Genomic DNA, 20,822 nt, shown 5'->3' with positions numbered 1-20,822 from the left:
GAAAACGTAAAGTAATTAAATTTTATGCTCTTTTATGTTAAAAGAAATATATTATAAGATTTACATCATTATAAATGCATATTAATGTTCATTTTTGTTAATTTTCAAAAAGATTTTTTTTGTAGCGTATATTTCTACAATTGTTACGTTAATTTGTGTTGATAAATTTTAAACAAGAAATAGCAAGTACTTCCGGGGTTACACATATTTTATCAGATATTTTTGAAATTCATAATAACAAAATCGGCATCATAGTTACCAAGGCAACATGGTGAGATATCTATTTTCAATCGTTAAATTACATTCAGTTTACTTAATTTCAGTTAGATCTAATTTCTATTTCTTTGAAATTTAAATCTATTCATATATATTTAAAATAGAATCTCATTAACTCGCGTTAAGCTAACAAAAAAAAAAATCTCAAAACGAATGGTTAGGTGTCATGAGTGTCACCAGACACTAGAATAATATCTAATAGACTTAGACTGCTAGTTAGGAAGGTAGGAGTATTCTAATACTAGATTATAAATCATTATACATTATAGTTTATAATATAGATCTAGATCTATTTAGCTATAATTTATTAGAACAATACTAATACATTAATAGACACATGACACACACTGTAGTCACTGTAGTCATTTACTCCAGTCCTAGTCATCTCTTATCTAAAACTCAATCTAGAAAATCTAAGAAAAAAATATAAAATTTGATTTTTTTTTGTAGGTATTGCTCAGTCAACTTACTGTATTATTGTCAGAAAAGAAATATTTTGTTGTTTATGCAGAATGGCATTATATATGGTCTTGTTTATGTATGTATGTTCTATTTCCTAGTCAAGTTGCTTTCATTTCACATTTAAAAACATTTTAATTGAGTCAAATCATGTTTAGAATTCAAATCATCGCAGATTGGTTGACTTCTGTCCATTAAGGCAATAGCTGAATAATACAAAACGTGTTTGTTTCTAACTCTGTCAGACTATCAGCGCTACTGTTTCACTGTGTGTTATGTCTTATCTTTTGTGGAATGTTTTGTTTTCAAGGATCCATAAACCTTAGTTAGTCTTAGTCTTAAATAATTTAAATATCAGGAAAACCAGACTATTGATCTCCTCAGACCACAGGTTGCCACATCACATGTCAGTGTTCAGGCTACTATGATGATTGGTCTCGGTACACACATATCTGTTTAGGGTTATGGATTGTTAATATTAATATTATACATCTAGGTGTCTTGTAATAAATTTCTAAATAAGTTTAGTGAGAAATGATTGATTTATTTATTTATATAAATATACTTTTCTCCAGGGATTAAGAGTGTAAAACATTGACTCAACCCAAATGCTTAGAAATAAATAGTGTTTATAAACTTAGTGAACGCAAATGGCCGTCTACTTTGATCATTGCTTAGACACATATGGAGCAAGTATCAACACAGATATAGGATGGTTGAAGAACAATTCTTCTCTGCTGGCTGTGCTATCCTATGGTGAAGATAGTGGTGGGAGTGTTCTGCTTTTTAATGAAGAGGTAATGTTTTAAAAATACATTTTCAAGTTCCTGCTAAAGAAATAAGAATCCTTTTAGCTTTCCCTATATTCTCAAGTACATTTTTTAAATTGTTTTCATGTCTTAAGCTAAACATGTTTAGAATTCAACACATTTCTAATTATTCGACATTTGAATTAAAAAAAAAAAACTTTAATTAACTCAAAATATCAATGTGATTTCATAAAGATCAATATTTTAAGTTGTTACATTTTTTTCTTTACTTTTTTCGTTGTTAATATTTTTTTCCTCTTTACAACCAATTTGCTATTTTATAAAGCAATACCACAGTTTTTAACATTTTTTTTTCTATTAAAGGAAGAGTTGGATCTTTAGGAAGAATTAGTGAACATTCACATTAATTTGTTTGTATTTTAAACAGGGTGAAAGAGTTCCACATAAGTCAATAAACAGCCAAGGCCATGCTAAATGTCATGCCTGGCATCCTTCACGTAAAATTCTAGCAGTGGGTTGGGAAACAGGGGAGATCTCAGTATGGAATGATCAAGACAAAGAACTCATTGAAGCTCCACATCTTCATCATGCCGAAGTTGCTTGTATCGCTTGGAGCTCTAATGGAACAAGACTAATCTCAGCTGACAGTGTAAGTAGGAATGACAGTAGCTGACAGTAGGAATGCAAGCTGTGAGGGTCAAGTGCTGTAGCTCCATTAATTTTGATTCTGTCATGTACACCCTAGTATTTTTTTCATCAGTTTTATATCAAGCACAGTAAAGCTTACCAAGGAGCACATTAGCCTAAATACTTTTTGGTTTGTTATTTAAAATTTTCACCATGTTTATGAGAATGGTTGTTGTTGGGCACTAGTGTCAATCAGTTTAAGTCATTCATTTGAAACCTAAGGGCTCAGAAGTGAAACACTTAATACTGTTTTCCCAAGAGTTTTTATTGCATTGATTGGCATACATCATAAATCTCTGTCAATCCACCTCACTTAGTCTGCATATTCTTTTTCTACAGTTGTAATTCTTAGGTCATAAGCATACACATTTTCTTCAAAGTCATCTAAAAAAATCTTCCATTGCACCATTTCAACATTGATTAATCAGGAACAGCAATAACTTTAATATTCACATACCAATACTTTTTCTTATTATATTGTCTAATAATATTAGTAGCTAAGTGAGTGTTGCTTAATGCTGTTTATCAAATCATTTTTTTAAAATTGTATTTCAATTTAGTCTGGTGCATTGATTGGCTGGAAATGTGACAGTAAAGGTCATTTGGGTCAAGATCCATTTCAACATCATCTTCAAGAACCCATCACTGAAATCATTTTGAAGCCACCTCCTCCTGGTGATCCATCAATGTATGTCTTAATCTATGTATATCTTTTAGGATAAAATGGTATCTTCAAGATTATTTGCTTTTGTTGTGTGATTAAGCTTATTCAACAATTAAATAGGCAAATAATATAAATATTATTAAATTTATTTTAAAAATCATCAGTGTTATTTAGAAATTAATTAAGCTAGAAAAAGGAGCACCAGCACACACACACAAAAACAACAACATGGTACCAGTATTGAATTTTTTATTTCTTTACTAAAGATGTGCATTTCTCAGTAAATTGTGACAGAAAACTTTTTTAAAAATTTTTTATTACATCTAAGTTCAACAAGCATTACAATTTTTTTAATTATATTATAATACTATTTTTATACTTTTTATTTCTAAAAAAAAAGTGGTTAATATGTAACGCTTCTTGATGTTCTTTTGTCTTTGCTTCTATCCAGGGACATAAACAGTTTAGCCAGGGCAGCAGTAAGTGGAGACGAGTCCGCCTTGGATATGTTCAATTGGAAAAGGGGAGGTAAAAACAAAGCACCAACACCATTTGGACCACAGGAATCTTTATCTTTCTTCATAGGAGGAGCCAGTGGTAGGTCGTTAGTAAACTTTGTTTTTCAGAAGCAAATTAAAATGAGTACATTCTTCAGTTATTTGATGGTTTATTTGTAAATAGTTATTGTGTTACGTTATCTTTACAGCCAAACTTTACTAGCTGCCGTTTAGCTTTGCTTATTCCTTAGCTATTCTATGTAAATGATAAGAATGCTTTGTTTTAACAGAATGTGTTTTGAATTTTTAAAATTGTGTTTGTTAATAAGTAAATTGTGAAAATATATCTGGTGTCAGAGTTTCCACATTTATTTTTTTTGTTAGTCGGTACAAGAATTGCTAAACCTTTGAATGTCTAAATTTAAATCATTTAATAATAGAATATAGATTTTTAAGTATAAAACAGTGTTATAAGAAAAAAGCTAATGGGCAAGAAATAACCTAATAAGTATTGATGTGCTTTACAATTTTAAAAAACTCTAAAAATATCTCAAGTATCTTATCTTATATAATACAGACGTTACTTCAAAAAAGAAGATGATTACGTCCTACGCGTCATGCATTTAGTCATGCATATTAACCAATGACTTAAATTCTGCCAAGTCACTGGTTTTCCTGGCTAGCTCAGGCAACCCATTCCATGCTCTAATAGCACTAGGGAAGAAGGAGTATTTGTACAAATTTGTCCTAGCATATGGGACGAGGAATGTGCCTTTATCTTTGTGTCTTTCAGATTATTTTATTAAATTTTGTTTTTGTATTTGAAGATTATGGTTCAGTGTTTTATGTATTATTGCTACTTTACTTTTGAGCCTTCTGTCCTGAAGGCTTTCTAAATTTAGTGATTTTACTAAAGGTGTTACTCTAGTCAAATGTGAATATTCGTTTGTTATGAATCGCACTGCTCTATTTTGTGTCTGTTCTAGTTTCTTAATGTTTTCTTGAGTTGAGGGGTCCCAAACAGAGGATGCATATTCTATTATTGGCCTAACCAAGGTTAAATAACATTTTAGTTTTATTTTCTTATTTGATTTATAGAAATTTCTTTTAATAAATCCTAATGCTTTGTTTGATTTTTTTGTAGTTTCATCAATATGTGGATTCCATGACAGTTTTTCATTTATTATAACACCTAGGTATTTTGCGTTTTTAGTCTGTGTTACTGGTTTGCCATGAATAAGATAAGTGGAATTAATTTGTTTTAGTTTTTTTGTTACTCTTAACAACTGACATTTTTCTGGGTGGAAAGACATGCTCCAATTTGATTCCCATTTCTGTAATTCATCTAATTCTCTTTGTAAAATATCTGTGTCTTGTGTTGTTTTTATTGTTCTATATATTATGCAATCGTCTGCAAATAATCTGACTTTTGTTCCTGAAGTAATGCAATTTGGTAAATCATTTATGTAAATTAAAAATAGTAGTGGACCCAAGACTGTTCCTTGAGGTACACCTGAGTTTACTGTTATCGGTGTTGATTTAGAACCATTTATTATTACAATTTGTTCTCTCCCTATCAGAAAGTCTTTAATCCACTGATGCAGTGGACCATTAATGCCGAAATATTTTAATTTTTTAAGCAAACTATGGTGGTGAACTTTGTCAAAAGCCTTAGAAAAATCTAGTAAGATAGCATCTATTTGTTCACTATTATCTAAACCTTTTGAAAAATCATCAATTAGTCCTATTAGTTGTGTTTCACATGATCTATATTTCCTAAAGCCATGTTGGTATGGTGTGAGGACATTATGTTTGTCTAAGTGGTTTATGATGTTGCTACATATTATGTGTTCTAGGATTTTACATGTGATGCTGGTGATACTGGTCTGTAGTTTCCTGGGTCAGATTTTTCTCCTTTTTTAAATAGGGGGGTGACATTAGCTTCTTTCCAGTCCTTTGGTACTCTGCCCTGGTTAAGTGAAGCCTGAAAGAGTATTTTGAACACTGGGGCTAGCTCATTACTTAGTTCTTTGAGTAATCTAGCTGGAATACCATCAGGTCCAGAAGCTTTATTTGGTTTGGTGTTGGCTAATAGTTTTTGTATTGAGAGAAAACCGTGTCTTTCTATTTCAGCTAATCATCATTTTCTTGTTGAGGTTTTCATCTTCATTCTTTGTCTTGAGCCTGAAAGAAACATATGCTTTGGACACTTTTCCCTTCTTAGCATCCCAGAATATTATTGTACAAGTTCCATTACCCATCACTCTTTAATTAATACAAATAATACAATTCAGAAATATTTCAACATGGAAGATGAACATGTTTTTTTTTTGAGTCAGCATGTCCTGTACTATAATCTTGGCCACCATTTTAGTTTAGCGTTTGTTAGGTTCCCATCACAATTATTGTTTTTTAAACACTAAAAATAATATATATTTTATGTAAATTCAGAATATGTAATAATACTCTATTTAATTTTTTTTTTTTTTTTTGGATAGGTGGCCTCTATTTCCTGAATGATCAGGGCAAGTGCATTCAATGTTTCTCAGTGGACACTCCTGTCAGGAAGCTCTTGTACTATGAGGAAAAAAACATGCTTTTGACAATAACAAATAACTTAATACTAACACAACACATTGTGTTTGCTGAGGGGGAGACCAAGGAGATCATGAAGGTAACATGGAATTGCATTTCAGTATTTGTTGTCTATGTGTATTGACCTTAGAATAACAATTATAATTGTGTTTACATGTGCCTCTTTTATAAAGTACTCATGGAAACATGGATCAAATCAACCTTTTTAAGATGATTTTTATTATCTTGCAAACATTCTCTTGAATGTGAAAATGTTTGTTTATTCCCAAGGTTAAGCTGAGTGGAAGAACAGAAAATCCTTTGTTTATCTGGGCAGGAAAGGGAGTTTTGGCTACAGTCACAGGGGAAACAGTTATAAGGTATATCTTAAGACCTCTGTATGAAATATTTTTACTCAAAAGCCAATAATTTTCTAATTATAAAAAGTAATAGTTGTTGACGTCAATATACTTTTCAACCAATTTCAATTATGCATTAATTGGTGAAATTAGATTTTAAAAAGTTATGAAAAGCTATTAAACATTGCATTGGGTTATAACTGATGTTGGGAAACAAATGGTAAAAATTCCCCATTTATTACAATGTTCTTATCTTTTTCATTTCTAGTTACCAGTTTAATGTGTAGATTTTAGAAAATTTAACTTAAAAAAGAAAGAGGTCTTGTTGCTGTAAGAAGTTGATTCTTGCCCAAATAGGATGTGGGATATGGAACAAGATGACAATTACATTCTAAGTCTTGAAGGAAACTCCAGCTTTGATGTGAATGAGATCATCGTTTGCTTGGCCTACAACAAAGAAACTGGCATACTAGCGGGGGGCACCAATCTGGGCAGTATAGCCTTTTGGAAGTTTTCTCAACACCTCCAAAATTCTAAAGTGGATGGCAGTGAAAAATGGACCTTGCAGTCTCCTGCAACTGTGGAAGGGGCCATCAGAAAAATTGAAGTAAGACATGTTTAGAATTTTATCAGTTTTTTTTTTTAGTATTTAGCTTTTTGACTGAAGGATAGTAGAGTGTAGACTTATTTCATGATATTTTAAACAGACACATAAAATTTGGGACAATTCTTTTAATGTAGAACTATCACAGTTTATTTAAAATTTAACTTAAAATATGTTTATAATTCTTTGAAATTACAAACAAAATTTTCACTATTGATCCATTGTCATCCGAGCTGGGGACTCAATCCTATTATATAAGTCATATTGTCCCAGAACAAATATTGAGGTATATTTTGGCAAAACATTTTTGGTTGTCATATTTCTGATTTTTTAAAAAGTGTTTTGTGTGTTGAGCTGCTTTGAGATTATGACCTTACCTTTCATAATGCCAAACAAAGAGTGTGGAAATTGTCATAGCTATTAATAAACCATTAGCTCTAAAGCCCTGAAGAGCTGGTCCTTCTAGCATATGCAATGTTAGTAGGATTTGATGAAAAATTCAAATTTGAATAAATATTAAACATTAAATAAACTTTTGACCATTTTTGATTACTTTATCCTGGTACCAATCCATTTTGTGTTTACTAAATGAATCATTATTATTTGTTTCTAGTGGAGCAGCACTAAAGGTTTGCTTGCAGTCAACACAATAGCAAACGTTTACATTATGAGTGAGAAAGTCATGAGCTTCAGCTACAGAGATCAGGTAGAAGCTTTTCTTGTTTTAACCAGACTTGTAAAATTTAGAAATACTTTTGACCAAATCTAACATACAGAGAAAATTGTAAGGTGTATTTTATATATAGAAATAAACACTGTTTGAAAAATCTTATTGTAATATAGCATGAATATTTCTTAGATTGATGCAGAGGGCTAATTTTTTTAATTTTTTTTTTAGTGTTTACTTATTTATGTTGTATTGGATAAGAATGTATACAAATGTAGGCCAAATAAGTATGATGCCTTAGGAAATGTTAGGACCCTCACATGAGGTCCTAAATTTACATAAAGAATTTTTTCTTATTCTCACAATGTTTAAAAGCTCTTTATTCAACCTTTGTTTCTTTTAGAATAAATTTGCACAATATCTTGATTTCTTTTCTTTTATCACTTAAAACAAAAAAAAATAAACTTTGGACTTATGCTCTTTTTTGCAGAATGCAGTAGTACAGTTTGGACCCAACTCTATAAGTATTGAGATATTCAGTTCAAGTTTACACCATGAAATAAAAACTGAGATTCAAGTCAAAGGCATTTATTCTACAAAGGTTTGTGGAATAGCTTAGTTATGTCTGAACTTTCATTTCATGCTCTATGACAAATTTGTTTTCTAATTTTTATTTCTAATTGCTAGTCTTCATTTAAATGTCTTTGAAATTATATTTGCTTTTATTTTTTGATTTACTACTTGAGAACTGTTGAATTTTTTAAAAATAAAGGATACATTGGCAGTTTGGAATGGGAAGAAAGTGATTATCTATGAGTTTACTTCTGATAAATCATCTTTGAAAACTGCAGGTAAGTTTATTCATATTTTATACATTTTGCTTTTTTTTTTTACAAGCTGCTGACATCTTTTCTTGACTAAAACATTCAAAGTCTTGATGGTTAAAATTTTTACCAGTAGACCAATTAACAGTATGAAACAAAAAGCAATTAAAAGTTGTTGTTTTTTTTTTTTTGTTACAATTGCTGATTTATTCACTTTTATTTTTAAATCCAAAATATTGATTTTTAATTTTTTACTTATAACTGATTTCTACAACAGGCTCCTTTGCAACAGAATCCATGATCATAGTTCTTTATGAACAAAATGTTTATAGTATTGAACAAAATAAAGTTCAAGTCAGGACGTTTCAGGTGAGCATTTTACATTTTCATTAAGAATCTCAAGCTAAGCCTACTTCAACAAATGAGTTGATGCTGGGCTAGACCATTTATTTAAGTTGTGATGTTTAATTATGTTCATGTTTTTTCTTTGATTCTTTTCTTCTGGTTAAGAATTTTTTTAAATGTGTTTGAAATTATGCTACAGTAGGTAAAAATTTTTCTATTTTCTGATTTTAAAATTTGAATGTTGATTTCAGGGAACTGTGAAACAACTTCTAACATTTGCAGAACCTGAAGGACATCCTGTAAGCTTAGATGTCTGTGGCAGTTTCCTGTTGGTAGCAACGGATGTTGGTGTTCTGCGAGTCTATGATCTCTCAAGGAGGTACAGCGTCATATAAAACTAATTTTTAATGTAGCAGACTTGTTGTTCTCATCATAAGCACTGGTAATGATCTTGATTTTTTGTAAGTATATTTAAAATGATCTATTCAATTAAAAAAAGGCAACTCTGTATATTTACAGGGAGGCTAAATCTCACAGTAACCCCAAGAATCTTCAGGACATCATTCCAGGTTTCGGTTCAATCATAAATGCTAAAATCAACTGTGCTGGGAATCGTGTCAGCATTCAAGTTATGCAAGTAAATATTCATCTTAAAATAACAAAGATTCTTTAGATCAAACTACTTTTAAAGAATTCAACTTTAAGTATTATATCACATACCAGTATTAGAATGTTACTTTTACATACATGATTATTGCAATATTTGTGATACAACATTTTTTAGTTGAACGTATAATAGTTTATATTTAAAGTCTCATCTCACAACCCTTAGTTGATTTTCATTTTTTTATCAGAGATTTTCATACATGGCACAGAAACTAAAAACAGCTTGCATATTGGTGTATCAGGTGTACAAAATATACAAAATAAAGAAAATGTTGATAAACTATGTTTTTTAAAAAGTCTCTGTATATGGTTGGGGGGGGGGGGGGGGGGGGGTTGCACTATTTTAGCACTTCATAGTCAAATTTTCTAAGAAAATTCCCTTGTTTAGCACACAATAATTTGAATATGAAAGAAGCATTAGAATTCCACTTTGTGACAATGGCGCAACTTATTTAAAAACAAATGGGCAACAGCCGCATATAATTGTGCCTCTTAAAATTTTATTCAATGGCAAAATTACACTTCTGATTTTGGCTCAATTTTTTTTTTTTTATTTATTTGGCAATATTGAGGTTCAATTTAGCATCCTTGACATAGTTTAGTTTATTGGGAAAATCTCCAATATTATCTATCTAACCAATGAATGATGTACTTATAATACCAGATAAAGTTTTATTATGTAGTATTCATTTTGGGTTTTGGTGCATAATTAGCTAATAAGTTTATTCTTCTTAACTGCCAGTCCAATGGTAGCCTGGATCACAAACTGTACTTTTGGGATGTAGAGTTGGATACTGTGCAGTACTTTAACTTTGAGACAGGTCGTGGAGAACAAGATGACTACCCATCTTCTGTGACTACACAAGAGAATGAGAATGACTCCAATGATGCAGAGAGGTAGCTGCCTACACTGGACTATATTATTATACATTTTTTAGTCATTAATGATATTTTAAAGGTTTTATTATATATTAATTTGTGGTTTGAATGTTTTTTACAAGGGTGTATTTTTATTATACCAAACTCAAAGACCAATCACCTAAGAAAGACACCTTTTAGAGTTGATGAATCCTGAAAAATCCACCACAATTGAAGTTCAATATTTTCCTCTTGTACTTAAATGCTTTGTATGACTTTTGGTACAATGTCACTATTGTCAATGATGATATACCTACAGCCATTGTAGCTCAAGAGTTTCAAAGGAATAGCATTTATTTTTTAGACATTTTTAAAACAATCAAAAAAATATTTATTTCTTCAAGTCACAAATAGAAATATCATTAAAACATTTAAATACTGTACCTCTGAAAATTACCTTTTTTTTTCCTCTATTAAAAATTACAAGTTGGTAATGAACTTTGTTTCACATCTTTCTCCTAATTATTTTTACTTTGAATCAATATTAAGTTTCCTGCATTTTTCAGGGGCAAGAACCAGGCAGCCAAAGACATAGCAGGCCGTTATCCCAACTCCATGTATTGGGACATAACAGAGCCTAAGCTATTTGTCTGTGAGGCTTTGATCTTGTCTAATACAGTCGATAGCAGTGACATGAAGAAACCTTCACTGACTAAAATTGTTGAACAAGGACCCGTAAGTGTGAAGACTTGATTCTGTTTGTTGTGGGGGGTTTTTTCTTTGGGATAATTTTTTCTCTTGTCTACAACTTGGCCTTGACGCCTGCGTTTTTTGTTTGTTTTTTTAAATAATAATTTATACATTTATTTGTAAGGCACAAAAGATTTTCCATTTCGAAAGCGCTTATTGTAATACAATATCTTTTAGTTAGATCATCTCTGTATATGTTGTTGTTTTTCTTTTTTAAAGGCAGAGGTCATGGTGATTTCTTTATTCTGTACTTCTGAAAATGGTATTTTGATCCAAGACAATTTTCCAATGCCTTCTTACTTCCAGCGTATGATGGGAGTTGAGGTTCCTTATTACTACTTCACCCTAAAGGTAAAAACCAATGACACCAGTAACATGTTTGTGGACAAATTATTAGTAAAACATACAAATGAAGAAGAGTAAACTGTTGATTAAAGCTGCCTATTTACACATTTCACAATCAAACTGTTTTTATCTGCAGCAGCAGCAAAGAACATATTTATGTAGTTTAGTTGTCTTTAGTTATATTTTTACAAATAACTTTTGGGCCTATCAGCCAGGAAGTTGAAAATGTGAAGAAGATTAGCGTTAGTTGTCTCATACTTAATAATGGTATTTTAGATGCGTCAAGTCAATTTATCCCCAGACACTTTAGACACTTCACTTAATACAGTAGTTATTAATCCAAGAAATTTCAACTATAAAAATGAGTAATTCAGCAGAAATTTAATGCTTATTCAAATAATTATTTTTCTATAAATAAACATAGAAATAGAACTGTCAGTGGATTGGTAATCAGCAGTAAGATTCATTGTCCCTCATTGTTAAGCCTAATTTTAAATTCATAACCAACACCACCATCCCCAAACCAAAACTATTAGATTTCTTAACTGTTATCAACTTGATTTGACCTGCATTTAATTTTAGATTGAGGATTAGGTAACAATAAGTTTAAAATATCAATAAATAGCATATTTTATTTTACTTATTTACCGGTAATTATTTACACTTATTTTATTTATAACAGTGCATTCTCCATCACCATGTAATCAAAGTACTCTTTTAGTTAATGGCAGTAAGAGGACAACTGAGTTGAAATGCTTAATTTGGACACCTCTCTTTCTATTTTATATTTATTTAGCCTAATGTTTCCTAGAGTCCTTCCAATTGTACAAGTGCTGAAGTTTAAATTCAAGAAAGGGAATGGCATCACATTGTAAAGAAAGTCAAAAACATCAAGTCACATATATTTGTTAAATTATTAGGTTAATGACCAGGAGTGATGAACTTAAAGTCAATACTTTGACAGCAGCATTACACAGTACTTTTTAAAGGATTAAATTATGAGTCTGGGGATTCCAGGACTAGAAATTAAAGGACAATGGGATTATGCAGCTGGTATTCATTAGAGCTAGGAAATAAAAGAACTGTTTATTCTGACACAGTTATCAATCAGTCAGATGTAATTTACTATGTATATTATAATAGTAAAAACATTTTTTTTAGTTACATTCAACAATAATGGCTACAATTGAACATTTTCAGGGGGAGGCAAAACATAATGACCTCAGTTCTTATGGTGGTCAAGTGAACCCAGAGACAGGGGCAGTAACCTATCCCAGGAGAGTAGCCAGAAAAATAATGCATGACTTTGTAGGTCTTGAAAACAGCGACAAGGCAACCAGAGATGCCATGATGAACTTCAGCTTCTACTTATGTATTGGCAACATGGATGAAGCATTTAAGGCTATCAAACTAATTAAAAGGTTCGTCATCACTTTTTTTTGTAGAACTATTGGTTGATTGGGTTTCTCCCCTTTCATTTATAAAAGTATTGTTTAATCACTGTGTAATCTTATTTACTTTAGTGAATCTGTCTGGGAGAACATGGCTAAAATGTGTGTGAAAAGTCGACGGCTGGATGTGGCCAGTGTGTGCCTGGGAAATATGGGCCATGCTAGAGGGGCCAAGGCTCTAAGAGAAGCCATTGCTAGAGAACCTGAACTTGATGCCAAAGTAGCAGTTTTAGCCATTCAATTAGGACTATATGTGAGTTATTCTTTTTTTCATAGAGATGTCATGAAAAATAGTTTGTATTTTTTATTGACTTTTTTTTTTGTTTTTGTTTTTTTTAGAGTTGCCATCATTGTAATAGTTGTGTTGTTTTTTTTTATTCTTTATAGGAAGATGCAGAAAGATTGCTTAAAAACTGCAAACGTTATGATCTGTTAAATGAGTTTTATCAAAATAGAGGCGAATGGCAAAAGGTAAACTTTTTTTTTTTAAATCTTTTACATTTGAGTTTGTTTGGGGTTTTTTTTTTTTTTGTTGTTTTTGTCTAATACTTGACATTTATTCCAGGCTCTAGAAACTGCAGAAATGTATGATCGCATACATTTGAGAACAACATTTTACAACTATGCCAGATATTTAGAGGAGCAAGGAGATTTCCAAGCAGCTATTCCAAAGTAGGGAACACAAATTTGTCTTTATGGTCATTGAGAGTTTTCTTATGTTTACTTCTGTCCTCATTTGTTTTTGTAGCTGTCCAAATGTAAAGAAGTATATGTTAACCAACAACTTTTTTTCTACTCTAGCTATGAAAAGTCTGAAACATACAAGTTTGAAATTCCTCGAATGTTGCTGGATGATACTGACCAATTAGAGTTGTACATAAGCAAAAGTCAGGATAAGTGAGTAGTTTCCCTTTTGATAACATTGAGAACATACCTATATATCATCTAGTTTACTAGGATATCAACATGAGCATCTATAAAATAGGGCACTTTGTATCTCAATTAGTTTAAAAGCAATGAAAATAGTTTAAAATATATATAGGCTTTATTTCTATTTCTCATGTTACACAGAACATTGAATCGTTGGTGGGCCCAGTATATGGAAAGTGTGGGGGACATGGAGACAGCTATACAGTACTATGAGAAGGCTGAAGACAATTTCTCATTGGTCAGAGTGTACAGTTTTTGTGATAAAATTGACAAGGTACCGGTATTGTTTAGTAGCACTAAAAAAGTATTGTAGGCCTATAGTTTCCTTTTCAAATTGTTTTAATCGCAAAAGGATAAATATACATTTCTTTTGAAGAAGTTGAATAAAAATCCAAAATTCTGTCCATCAATATACATATAGTAATTAATTTTATATATCTGCCTTATATATAATCCTTTAGGCAGCAGAAATCTGTGATACAACCAAAGACTTGGCTGCATGTTATTATTTAGCCAGGCAATATGAAAATCAGGGTCAAATCAAGGAAGCCATTGCCTTTTTTCAAAAGGCCAAAGCATATGGCAGTGCAATACGGTTATGTAAGGTATGTGGCATTTAGTATTAATTATAATGTATTGAATGGTTGTTTTCATTATTATATTCTAAATAACCTATTCAAGAAAGAAGATGGAAATGTTTTTTTATTATTAGAAATTGTGTGTCCTTATGCAGTCACTATATTTATATAGGATACTATTTACATTTATATAGCACTGTTAATGAATAAACTCTGTAAGCTCAAGGCCCTTTTAGAAAGCATAAAAGACATTTTAAAGTACAGAACTAATATTGTTTTGCATAGACTAAGTAGAAAATGTGTATTTTAGGAACATGGCTATGAAGATCAATTGCTGAATTCAGCACTTGTTGGTAGGCCTGAAGATATCATGGAAGCAGCCAGATACTATGAAACTAAGCCAGGTCAAGAGAGTAAAGCAGTCATGCTGTATCATAAGGTGACTTAGGTTTATTTACATTCTTTTCCAGTTATGAGCAATTTATATATAATCAAGGAATATAAATTGCTTATAATTTAAATTTATGAGGATAAAAACTGAGTTAATATTTTCAAATAGTAGGTAAGTAGGCCTCAGTAACCGTGGAGGGAAAAGAAGGGGGAATTATTTAACTGTAAAGTTTTTACTTTGTTGCAAAGTGGCTCATGTTAACATTGTAAAATTTATTAGAAGAAACTCTTTCAAAACCAAATTATGTTTTGAAAATAGGAACTGAAATAAGGATTTAAAGCCTTAAGAAGTAATCCACCAGATGAACCATAGTTGATTTACAATTAAGGGCAACTAACACAGTAATAGGATCTGTTTTTGTAATAATTGGTTAACAAGGGCCAAACATTTTTACTTTTCCTAATAAACGTTATGCACCCATTTTAACATTGTGAGCTAAATATTTTACTTTAATGCTTGTTATATAACTGTAAGCCAAACATTCATGATGTAAAAATAGATTTTTTTTTTTTGGTAGTACTGCCTTCCATCATAACAATTCTATTTTTATTTCTAAGGTAACTAACAAGCTAACATTGTTAGGACTGAAGCCAAGTCACATTTAATCACATGCCTTAAATCTCTGTTTGTGTCCAGGCTGGCAATTACTCTAAAGCTCTTGAGTTGGCATTCACTACTAGACAGTTTGACTCACTCCAACAGATGTCCAGTGAATTGGATGACAGAGCTGACCCAGAAATATTACAAAAATGTGCAGAATTCTTCTTGGAAAATGGCCAGTTTGATAAAGCTGTAGACATGTTAGCCATTGGGAAAAAAGTAATTAAATATTATCTTATTTCTTTTTAGTATGTATATTTAACTTAAAGTAAAACAATTAAAACTAGGTTAGTTTGCTAAGGACAAAGAAATGCAAAGGCTTGAAAATTAGCTCATTTGTCTGAAATTACACTTATAAGCATAGATGCTTGCCAAATCTGGACATATTTATTTTTTCGAAAGCTCATCAACAGAGAACACACTTTTACTCATTTTATACCGAAGGTTAGAAAACAATACAGTTTGATAACATCAGTAAATCTAATAGCAAGAAGTTAACTTTGAGCATACATATAAACAGACAAAAATACGTAATAAATGTTTTGAAAAATTGCCTACATTGCTTGCATTAAAAAATTAAAAGTGTCTTCCAGTTTGATGGGGTAGATTAAAATGAGTGATGCTATTGTCTAAAGTCAAAGTTTATTAGATTATTAAATCAGTCTTTTCCCCTCTCTTCCTCATCAACCAAATCCAGTAGGCTGTTATATAACTAATTTAAATATTAAAAAGTTTTGAAAGTGACTTTTCTATGTTATGTTTTTTCCTGAATTTCTTTTGAAATTTTTATATATATAAACAATTTTATGTAAAAAAAAAAAAAATGAATATAATTTTTTTCTCAGTACTGGGAGGCCATTAAAATCTGCATGGATCAAACTGTAGAAATAACTGAAGATTTGGCTGAAAAGCTGACTCCCGACAAAGATTTTGATAATGCAGCACGCCTGAAGTTGTTGGAGGCCATTGCTGAAGTGTGTATGCATCAAGGGGCTTATCACCTTGCTACTAAAAAATTTACTCAAGCTGGAAACAAAATCAAGGTAGAGACAATTTCTATCATATATTAGGATTACCAATTTCGTTAGCCAATATTTAAAGATGGTGTTATGTGGCTAGCACAATGGCCACCTGTTTAAATAGATCCCACAAGGGTCTCCACTCAATAAATGATGTTAACCTGTTAACCAAATGAAAAACTCTAATATTTCCAGGCTATGAAAGCACTTCTAAAGTCTGGTGACACAGAGAAGATAGTGTTCTTTGCTGGAGTCTCTAGGCAAAAAGAAATCTATGTCATGGCAGCAAACTACCTCCAGTCATTGGACTGGAGAAAAGAACCAGAAATTATGAAAAATATTATTGCCTTTTATAACAAAGGAAGAGCCCTGGATGCCTTGGCTTCTTTCTATGATGCTTGTGCTCAGGTATGTCCTAAGTCCATTAATGTATCAAAACCTTGCTATCATATTATTAATATTATATGAATGATTTTTAACTATTACTTAATTGTTATCCATGTGTGTTGAATTGTGTATGTCAAGTGTGTATACATGTTTGAAAAATCATTTACATACAATAAACATTACAACTGAGCTCATCAACATCATCCAACTCCATTTGAGTGAGGGCTTGAGAGGCTCAAATTCTCTCTTACAAAAGCCCTGGACAGAAACCTTGCTGTTTTGCATAGAGCATGTATTTCACCATTCAGCTAGAGAATTTGTAGTTTCCCAGAAACTGTCGAAACAGAGATCAGCAAGTCTGGGGCAGTCAAACAGAATATGAGACATGCAACGGAACAAAATATTGGGCTAATGCTGAAACCAGTACATTTTTGTATCCCCACTGACTAAACCAATAGTCACACTTTTTAGACATGTCTAAACCTCCAATCCTGAAGTCTGTGTGTGACAATCAAGTTTCATCCCATTGCTATCCTAGGTGGAGATTGACGAGTACCAGAACTATGACAAAGCTTTAGGAGCTCTGGGCGAGGCCTACAAGTGTTTGACAAAAGCTAAAATGGATGATAGCATGCAGCAGGAGGAAAAATTGGAGACCCTTAAACACAAAATGACTCTCATTAAAAGATTCTCAACTGCAAGGAGGTAAGAAAATGCAATTTATTTTACATGTGTTCTTATTATAACAAATCATTGTGTCTCCTACCCAGGCATCTGTTTTTCATTGTCTTAGAAAGTAGAGAAAGTTTTGCTAATTAACCATGAAGGTAATGGATACGTTTAGTTTTTTGAAAGAACATTTTTAACTTATATTAAGATAATTTTGTAAAAGTTTGATTCTATTTCTACAATCTTGTATTTCCTTGTATTTCTATGAAAAGAAAACTTTATTGACTCATATGTAAGAAAAATGTATCCCCCCCCCGCCACACACACACATCCCAGATTACAGGTGAGCAACTTAAATATTTTAAGTTTCATAAGAGTTTTAGGCTCTTGAATCATCTTAGCTACATCTAGATTAGGTTTTCTTTGTATTTAGGTCATATCAAGAGAACCCAGAAGAAGCAATCAAACAGTGCCAGGTGTTGCTTGAAGAAAAAGATTTAGACTCTGCTGTCAGGATTGGGGACATTTATGGCTTCATCATTGAACATTTTGCTTCTAAGGAAAGATGGAAAGCAGTAAGTGCTTACATTATTGCAGATAAGCATTCAAATTTATTTACCTTAATATGTTATTGTTTTGATAGCCCATGAAATGACTTGAAACTCTACAATGTGATATGAAGTGTGTATATTGTCATAAAACTAGTTCATTTTGCTGATAAATACAAAAATCTTTAAATCTGGTCTTGATGTCTTTAAATTATGTAACAGGCTACTTATGCTACATTGTAGAACATTGTAAAAAAGAATAAGTGAAAATTTGCTGATTCATTTATTATCAGAACAATGGCTGTATCTCAACAGGCTACTTATGCTACATTTTTATTTGTCTCTTTAAGTGTAGTAATCTGATTACATAGTTTCTGCATGTATTCTAAACTAGAATTTGTTGGTCTGTAAATGCTGCCTATTATTAGGGATGTTGAGGTGGTATTAATTTTACAAAATGTTGATTCTATATTTTTTGAGTTAGGTAAGGTAATTTCTTCTGCTATAAGAGTGTTTTTTATTGCTAAAAGAACTCCTCCATGATTATCAGCCCTATCTTTTCTAAAAATTTCATAATTACTATTGAAAATTTCTGCATTATAAATTTCAGGATGTAGCCAAGTTTCTGTTCCTGCAATTATGTCTGGTTTCTCACATTCTAATAAAATTTCTAAGTCTGCTGTTTTGTTCCTAATGCTTTGAAAATTTATTACTAAGGTTTTAAGGTATTTTGGTATTACTTCTTTAGTAGGTTTGTTTAGTGAGGCTGTTGTATTAATTTTAGTAGATATAGGTTTAACAGGAGTGGATCTGGCTAGTGGTTGGTGAGTTTGGTTTGGGATGGTGTTTAGGATGTTGTATGGGTTAGAAGTGTCTGCATCAAAGGAATCAAACAGTCCTGATGTAAACTGAGGTAACCCACACGGTACACAGTGCCATGATGCGTCTTTGTTCTTTATAATCACTTGGGTCTATGAAATAAGCCATTGTCTTTGAGGTTGATGATTAAAGGAGAATGCAGTATTTTACTGAATATGAAGACCCAACCATTAACAACAACAAAACATATTATGACACATCTGATGCAGAGGTCAGCATCTCTTCTTCTCAACACCTTTCTTCAATAAAAGCTTTTCTTTGGACATTTGTTTTTGGACAGATTTTCCCTTTCATAATCTAGATTCTGTGTGTTCTACTCTAAGCCAGTAAGAGTAGGCTGATATCTAGTTGCTCCTCAAAGCATTACTGGGGAGCAGCTCTGTTACAGAATCATTAATGAAGTTATGTCTTTGGCTGGAGGTGTACCAATTATCAAAATGCATTATAATTTTTTAAAACATTGAATAATAGATTCATTATACAAGTTGACACATTATTGCTTATACAAGTTTCATTTAATGTTTCAGGCGCACACATACCTGGAAGAACTTCAACGTCGTCTGCCTGGGATTCACTTGGGTTTTTATGTCAGTATGAAAACAATTGAAGCCATTCACAGTGCTTTAGCTTTACCCATGGACCGCAGTTTAAAATCAGATCGCTTAAATGGTTTCCGAGTGGGAGGGGGAGACCATGATGAAGATCTTTCTGAGTTTGTAGAAGAAGAAATAATAGATGACTCATACAGTGCAGGAGACAAAATATGATCAGTAAGGATTTGTTTCTGTCTAATCATTGCAGATGTTTGTTTTTTTATATTTCATTGAGTGTACATAAACTCAAACAGACAATATGTTTTAGATTTTAACAAGAAATATTGAATCATCACAATACTAAATAAATTCCAAAGTCCTCTACATTTGAAGTCTTTCCTGTTCATGTCAATTTTTGTTAGTTTTGTTGTTTTTTTTTTCGTTTGAACTGTATTCTTAGTTTCTTTTTATAAGATACTTTCATACAGATGCACACTCACACAGATACATGGTAATGTCACGAATTGAAGTGTTCAATGAAGTCAACAAAACGCACTTTTTTCTCTAAACCTTTGTTGTATACATTTTTTTGTTTCTCCTAGTTCAGAATAAGAGAAAACTTTTTTTTTTGTTTACTTCAGACAAAAGATAACTCTATTTATATAATATGACATCATAATCTAACATAAAATAATGCTTATGAAATTGTTTTAAATGTCAAATATAACCATTTTTTATGTAAATGAAACATATTTCATATAAACTTCTCAAATAGTAAGCATCTATAAATTCTTATTTTATTTAAGACATACTTACATTTAGCAATAGGATGCTGATTCTGTTTGGTTGTCTAAGTATTTGATGTTCATTATTTTCTTTAGTCACATTCAACTCATATGTCATAAATTACATTTTTAAAAAAAAAGACAATAATCTTTTATAAATGTTTGTTGTATGTTGTAAATTCAAATTGTGTTTATTATTTTTTTAAGAGAGGAAAAAGAGGGCTTATTTTAAGTCTACATTTCAAATTATTATAATTCATTGTGCTGTCATGTACACAGTTCAGTGGTTGGTAACATTAAAACAATAGTATTAATTGATATGTTTATAGAAATGCAGAAGATGTGACACTTTCTTCTTCACAGAAAATGTCAGTAAAAATGATTCAATTCTTGCATAATTCTTCAGAAGACTTCTGTTTATCTTCATATAAAAATCTTCAGGAGACTTGTTTATCTTCATACAAAACACTTCAAAAGACTTCTGTTTAACTGTTTCTACAATGTTATTACTATTTTACAGATAGATACAAAAACTTAATGACTTTGTATACATCTGTAGTTAACATCATAAAACTTTATTAGTGCAAACTAAAATAAAAGAATGAACAAAAGAAGCAAAATCATTGTTCAAGAGTTTTATTTGTCAT

General features: G+C 31.3%; 1 protein-coding gene across 2 annotated transcripts; it reads left to right on the top strand.

The window, feature by feature from the left end:
* Positions 1-162: 162 nt before the first annotated feature.
* LOC106056245 (intraflagellar transport protein 140 homolog) lies at positions 163-20,795 on the top strand. Of its 2 annotated transcripts, none has more exons than XM_013212875.2 (31): positions 163-271; positions 1,311-1,532; positions 1,933-2,154; positions 2,753-2,880; positions 3,308-3,453; positions 5,852-6,027; positions 6,219-6,307; positions 6,644-6,893; positions 7,504-7,596; positions 8,048-8,158; positions 8,330-8,408; positions 8,659-8,750; positions 8,978-9,105; positions 9,246-9,363; positions 10,135-10,289; positions 10,817-10,985; positions 11,220-11,351; positions 12,546-12,766; positions 12,869-13,049; positions 13,184-13,267; positions 13,362-13,468; positions 13,598-13,693; positions 13,868-14,000; positions 14,188-14,331; positions 14,615-14,743; positions 15,392-15,574; positions 16,201-16,398; positions 16,570-16,782; positions 17,300-17,466; positions 17,864-18,005; positions 19,385-20,795. In XM_013212875.2, the coding sequence occupies exons 2-31, from the start codon at positions 1,386-1,388 to the stop codon at positions 19,622-19,624; spliced, it is 4,473 nt and encodes a 1,490-aa protein (XP_013068329.2). In that variant the 5' UTR covers positions 163-271; positions 1,311-1,385; the 3' UTR covers positions 19,625-20,795. The 2 variants fall into 2 exon arrangements, with proteins under 2 accessions (XP_013068329.2, XP_055875516.1); XM_056019541.1 differs by lacking the exon at positions 163-271 and adding an exon at positions 355-500.
* The last annotated feature ends 27 nt before the right edge of the window (positions 20,796-20,822 follow it).

Source organism: Biomphalaria glabrata, chromosome 2 (genome assembly GCF_947242115.1).
Source record: "Biomphalaria glabrata chromosome 2, xgBioGlab47.1, whole genome shotgun sequence".
NCBI classification, from domain to species: Eukaryota; Metazoa; Mollusca; class Gastropoda; family Planorbidae; genus Biomphalaria; species Biomphalaria glabrata.
This window is presented reverse-complemented; position numbering and strand designations above follow the sequence as displayed.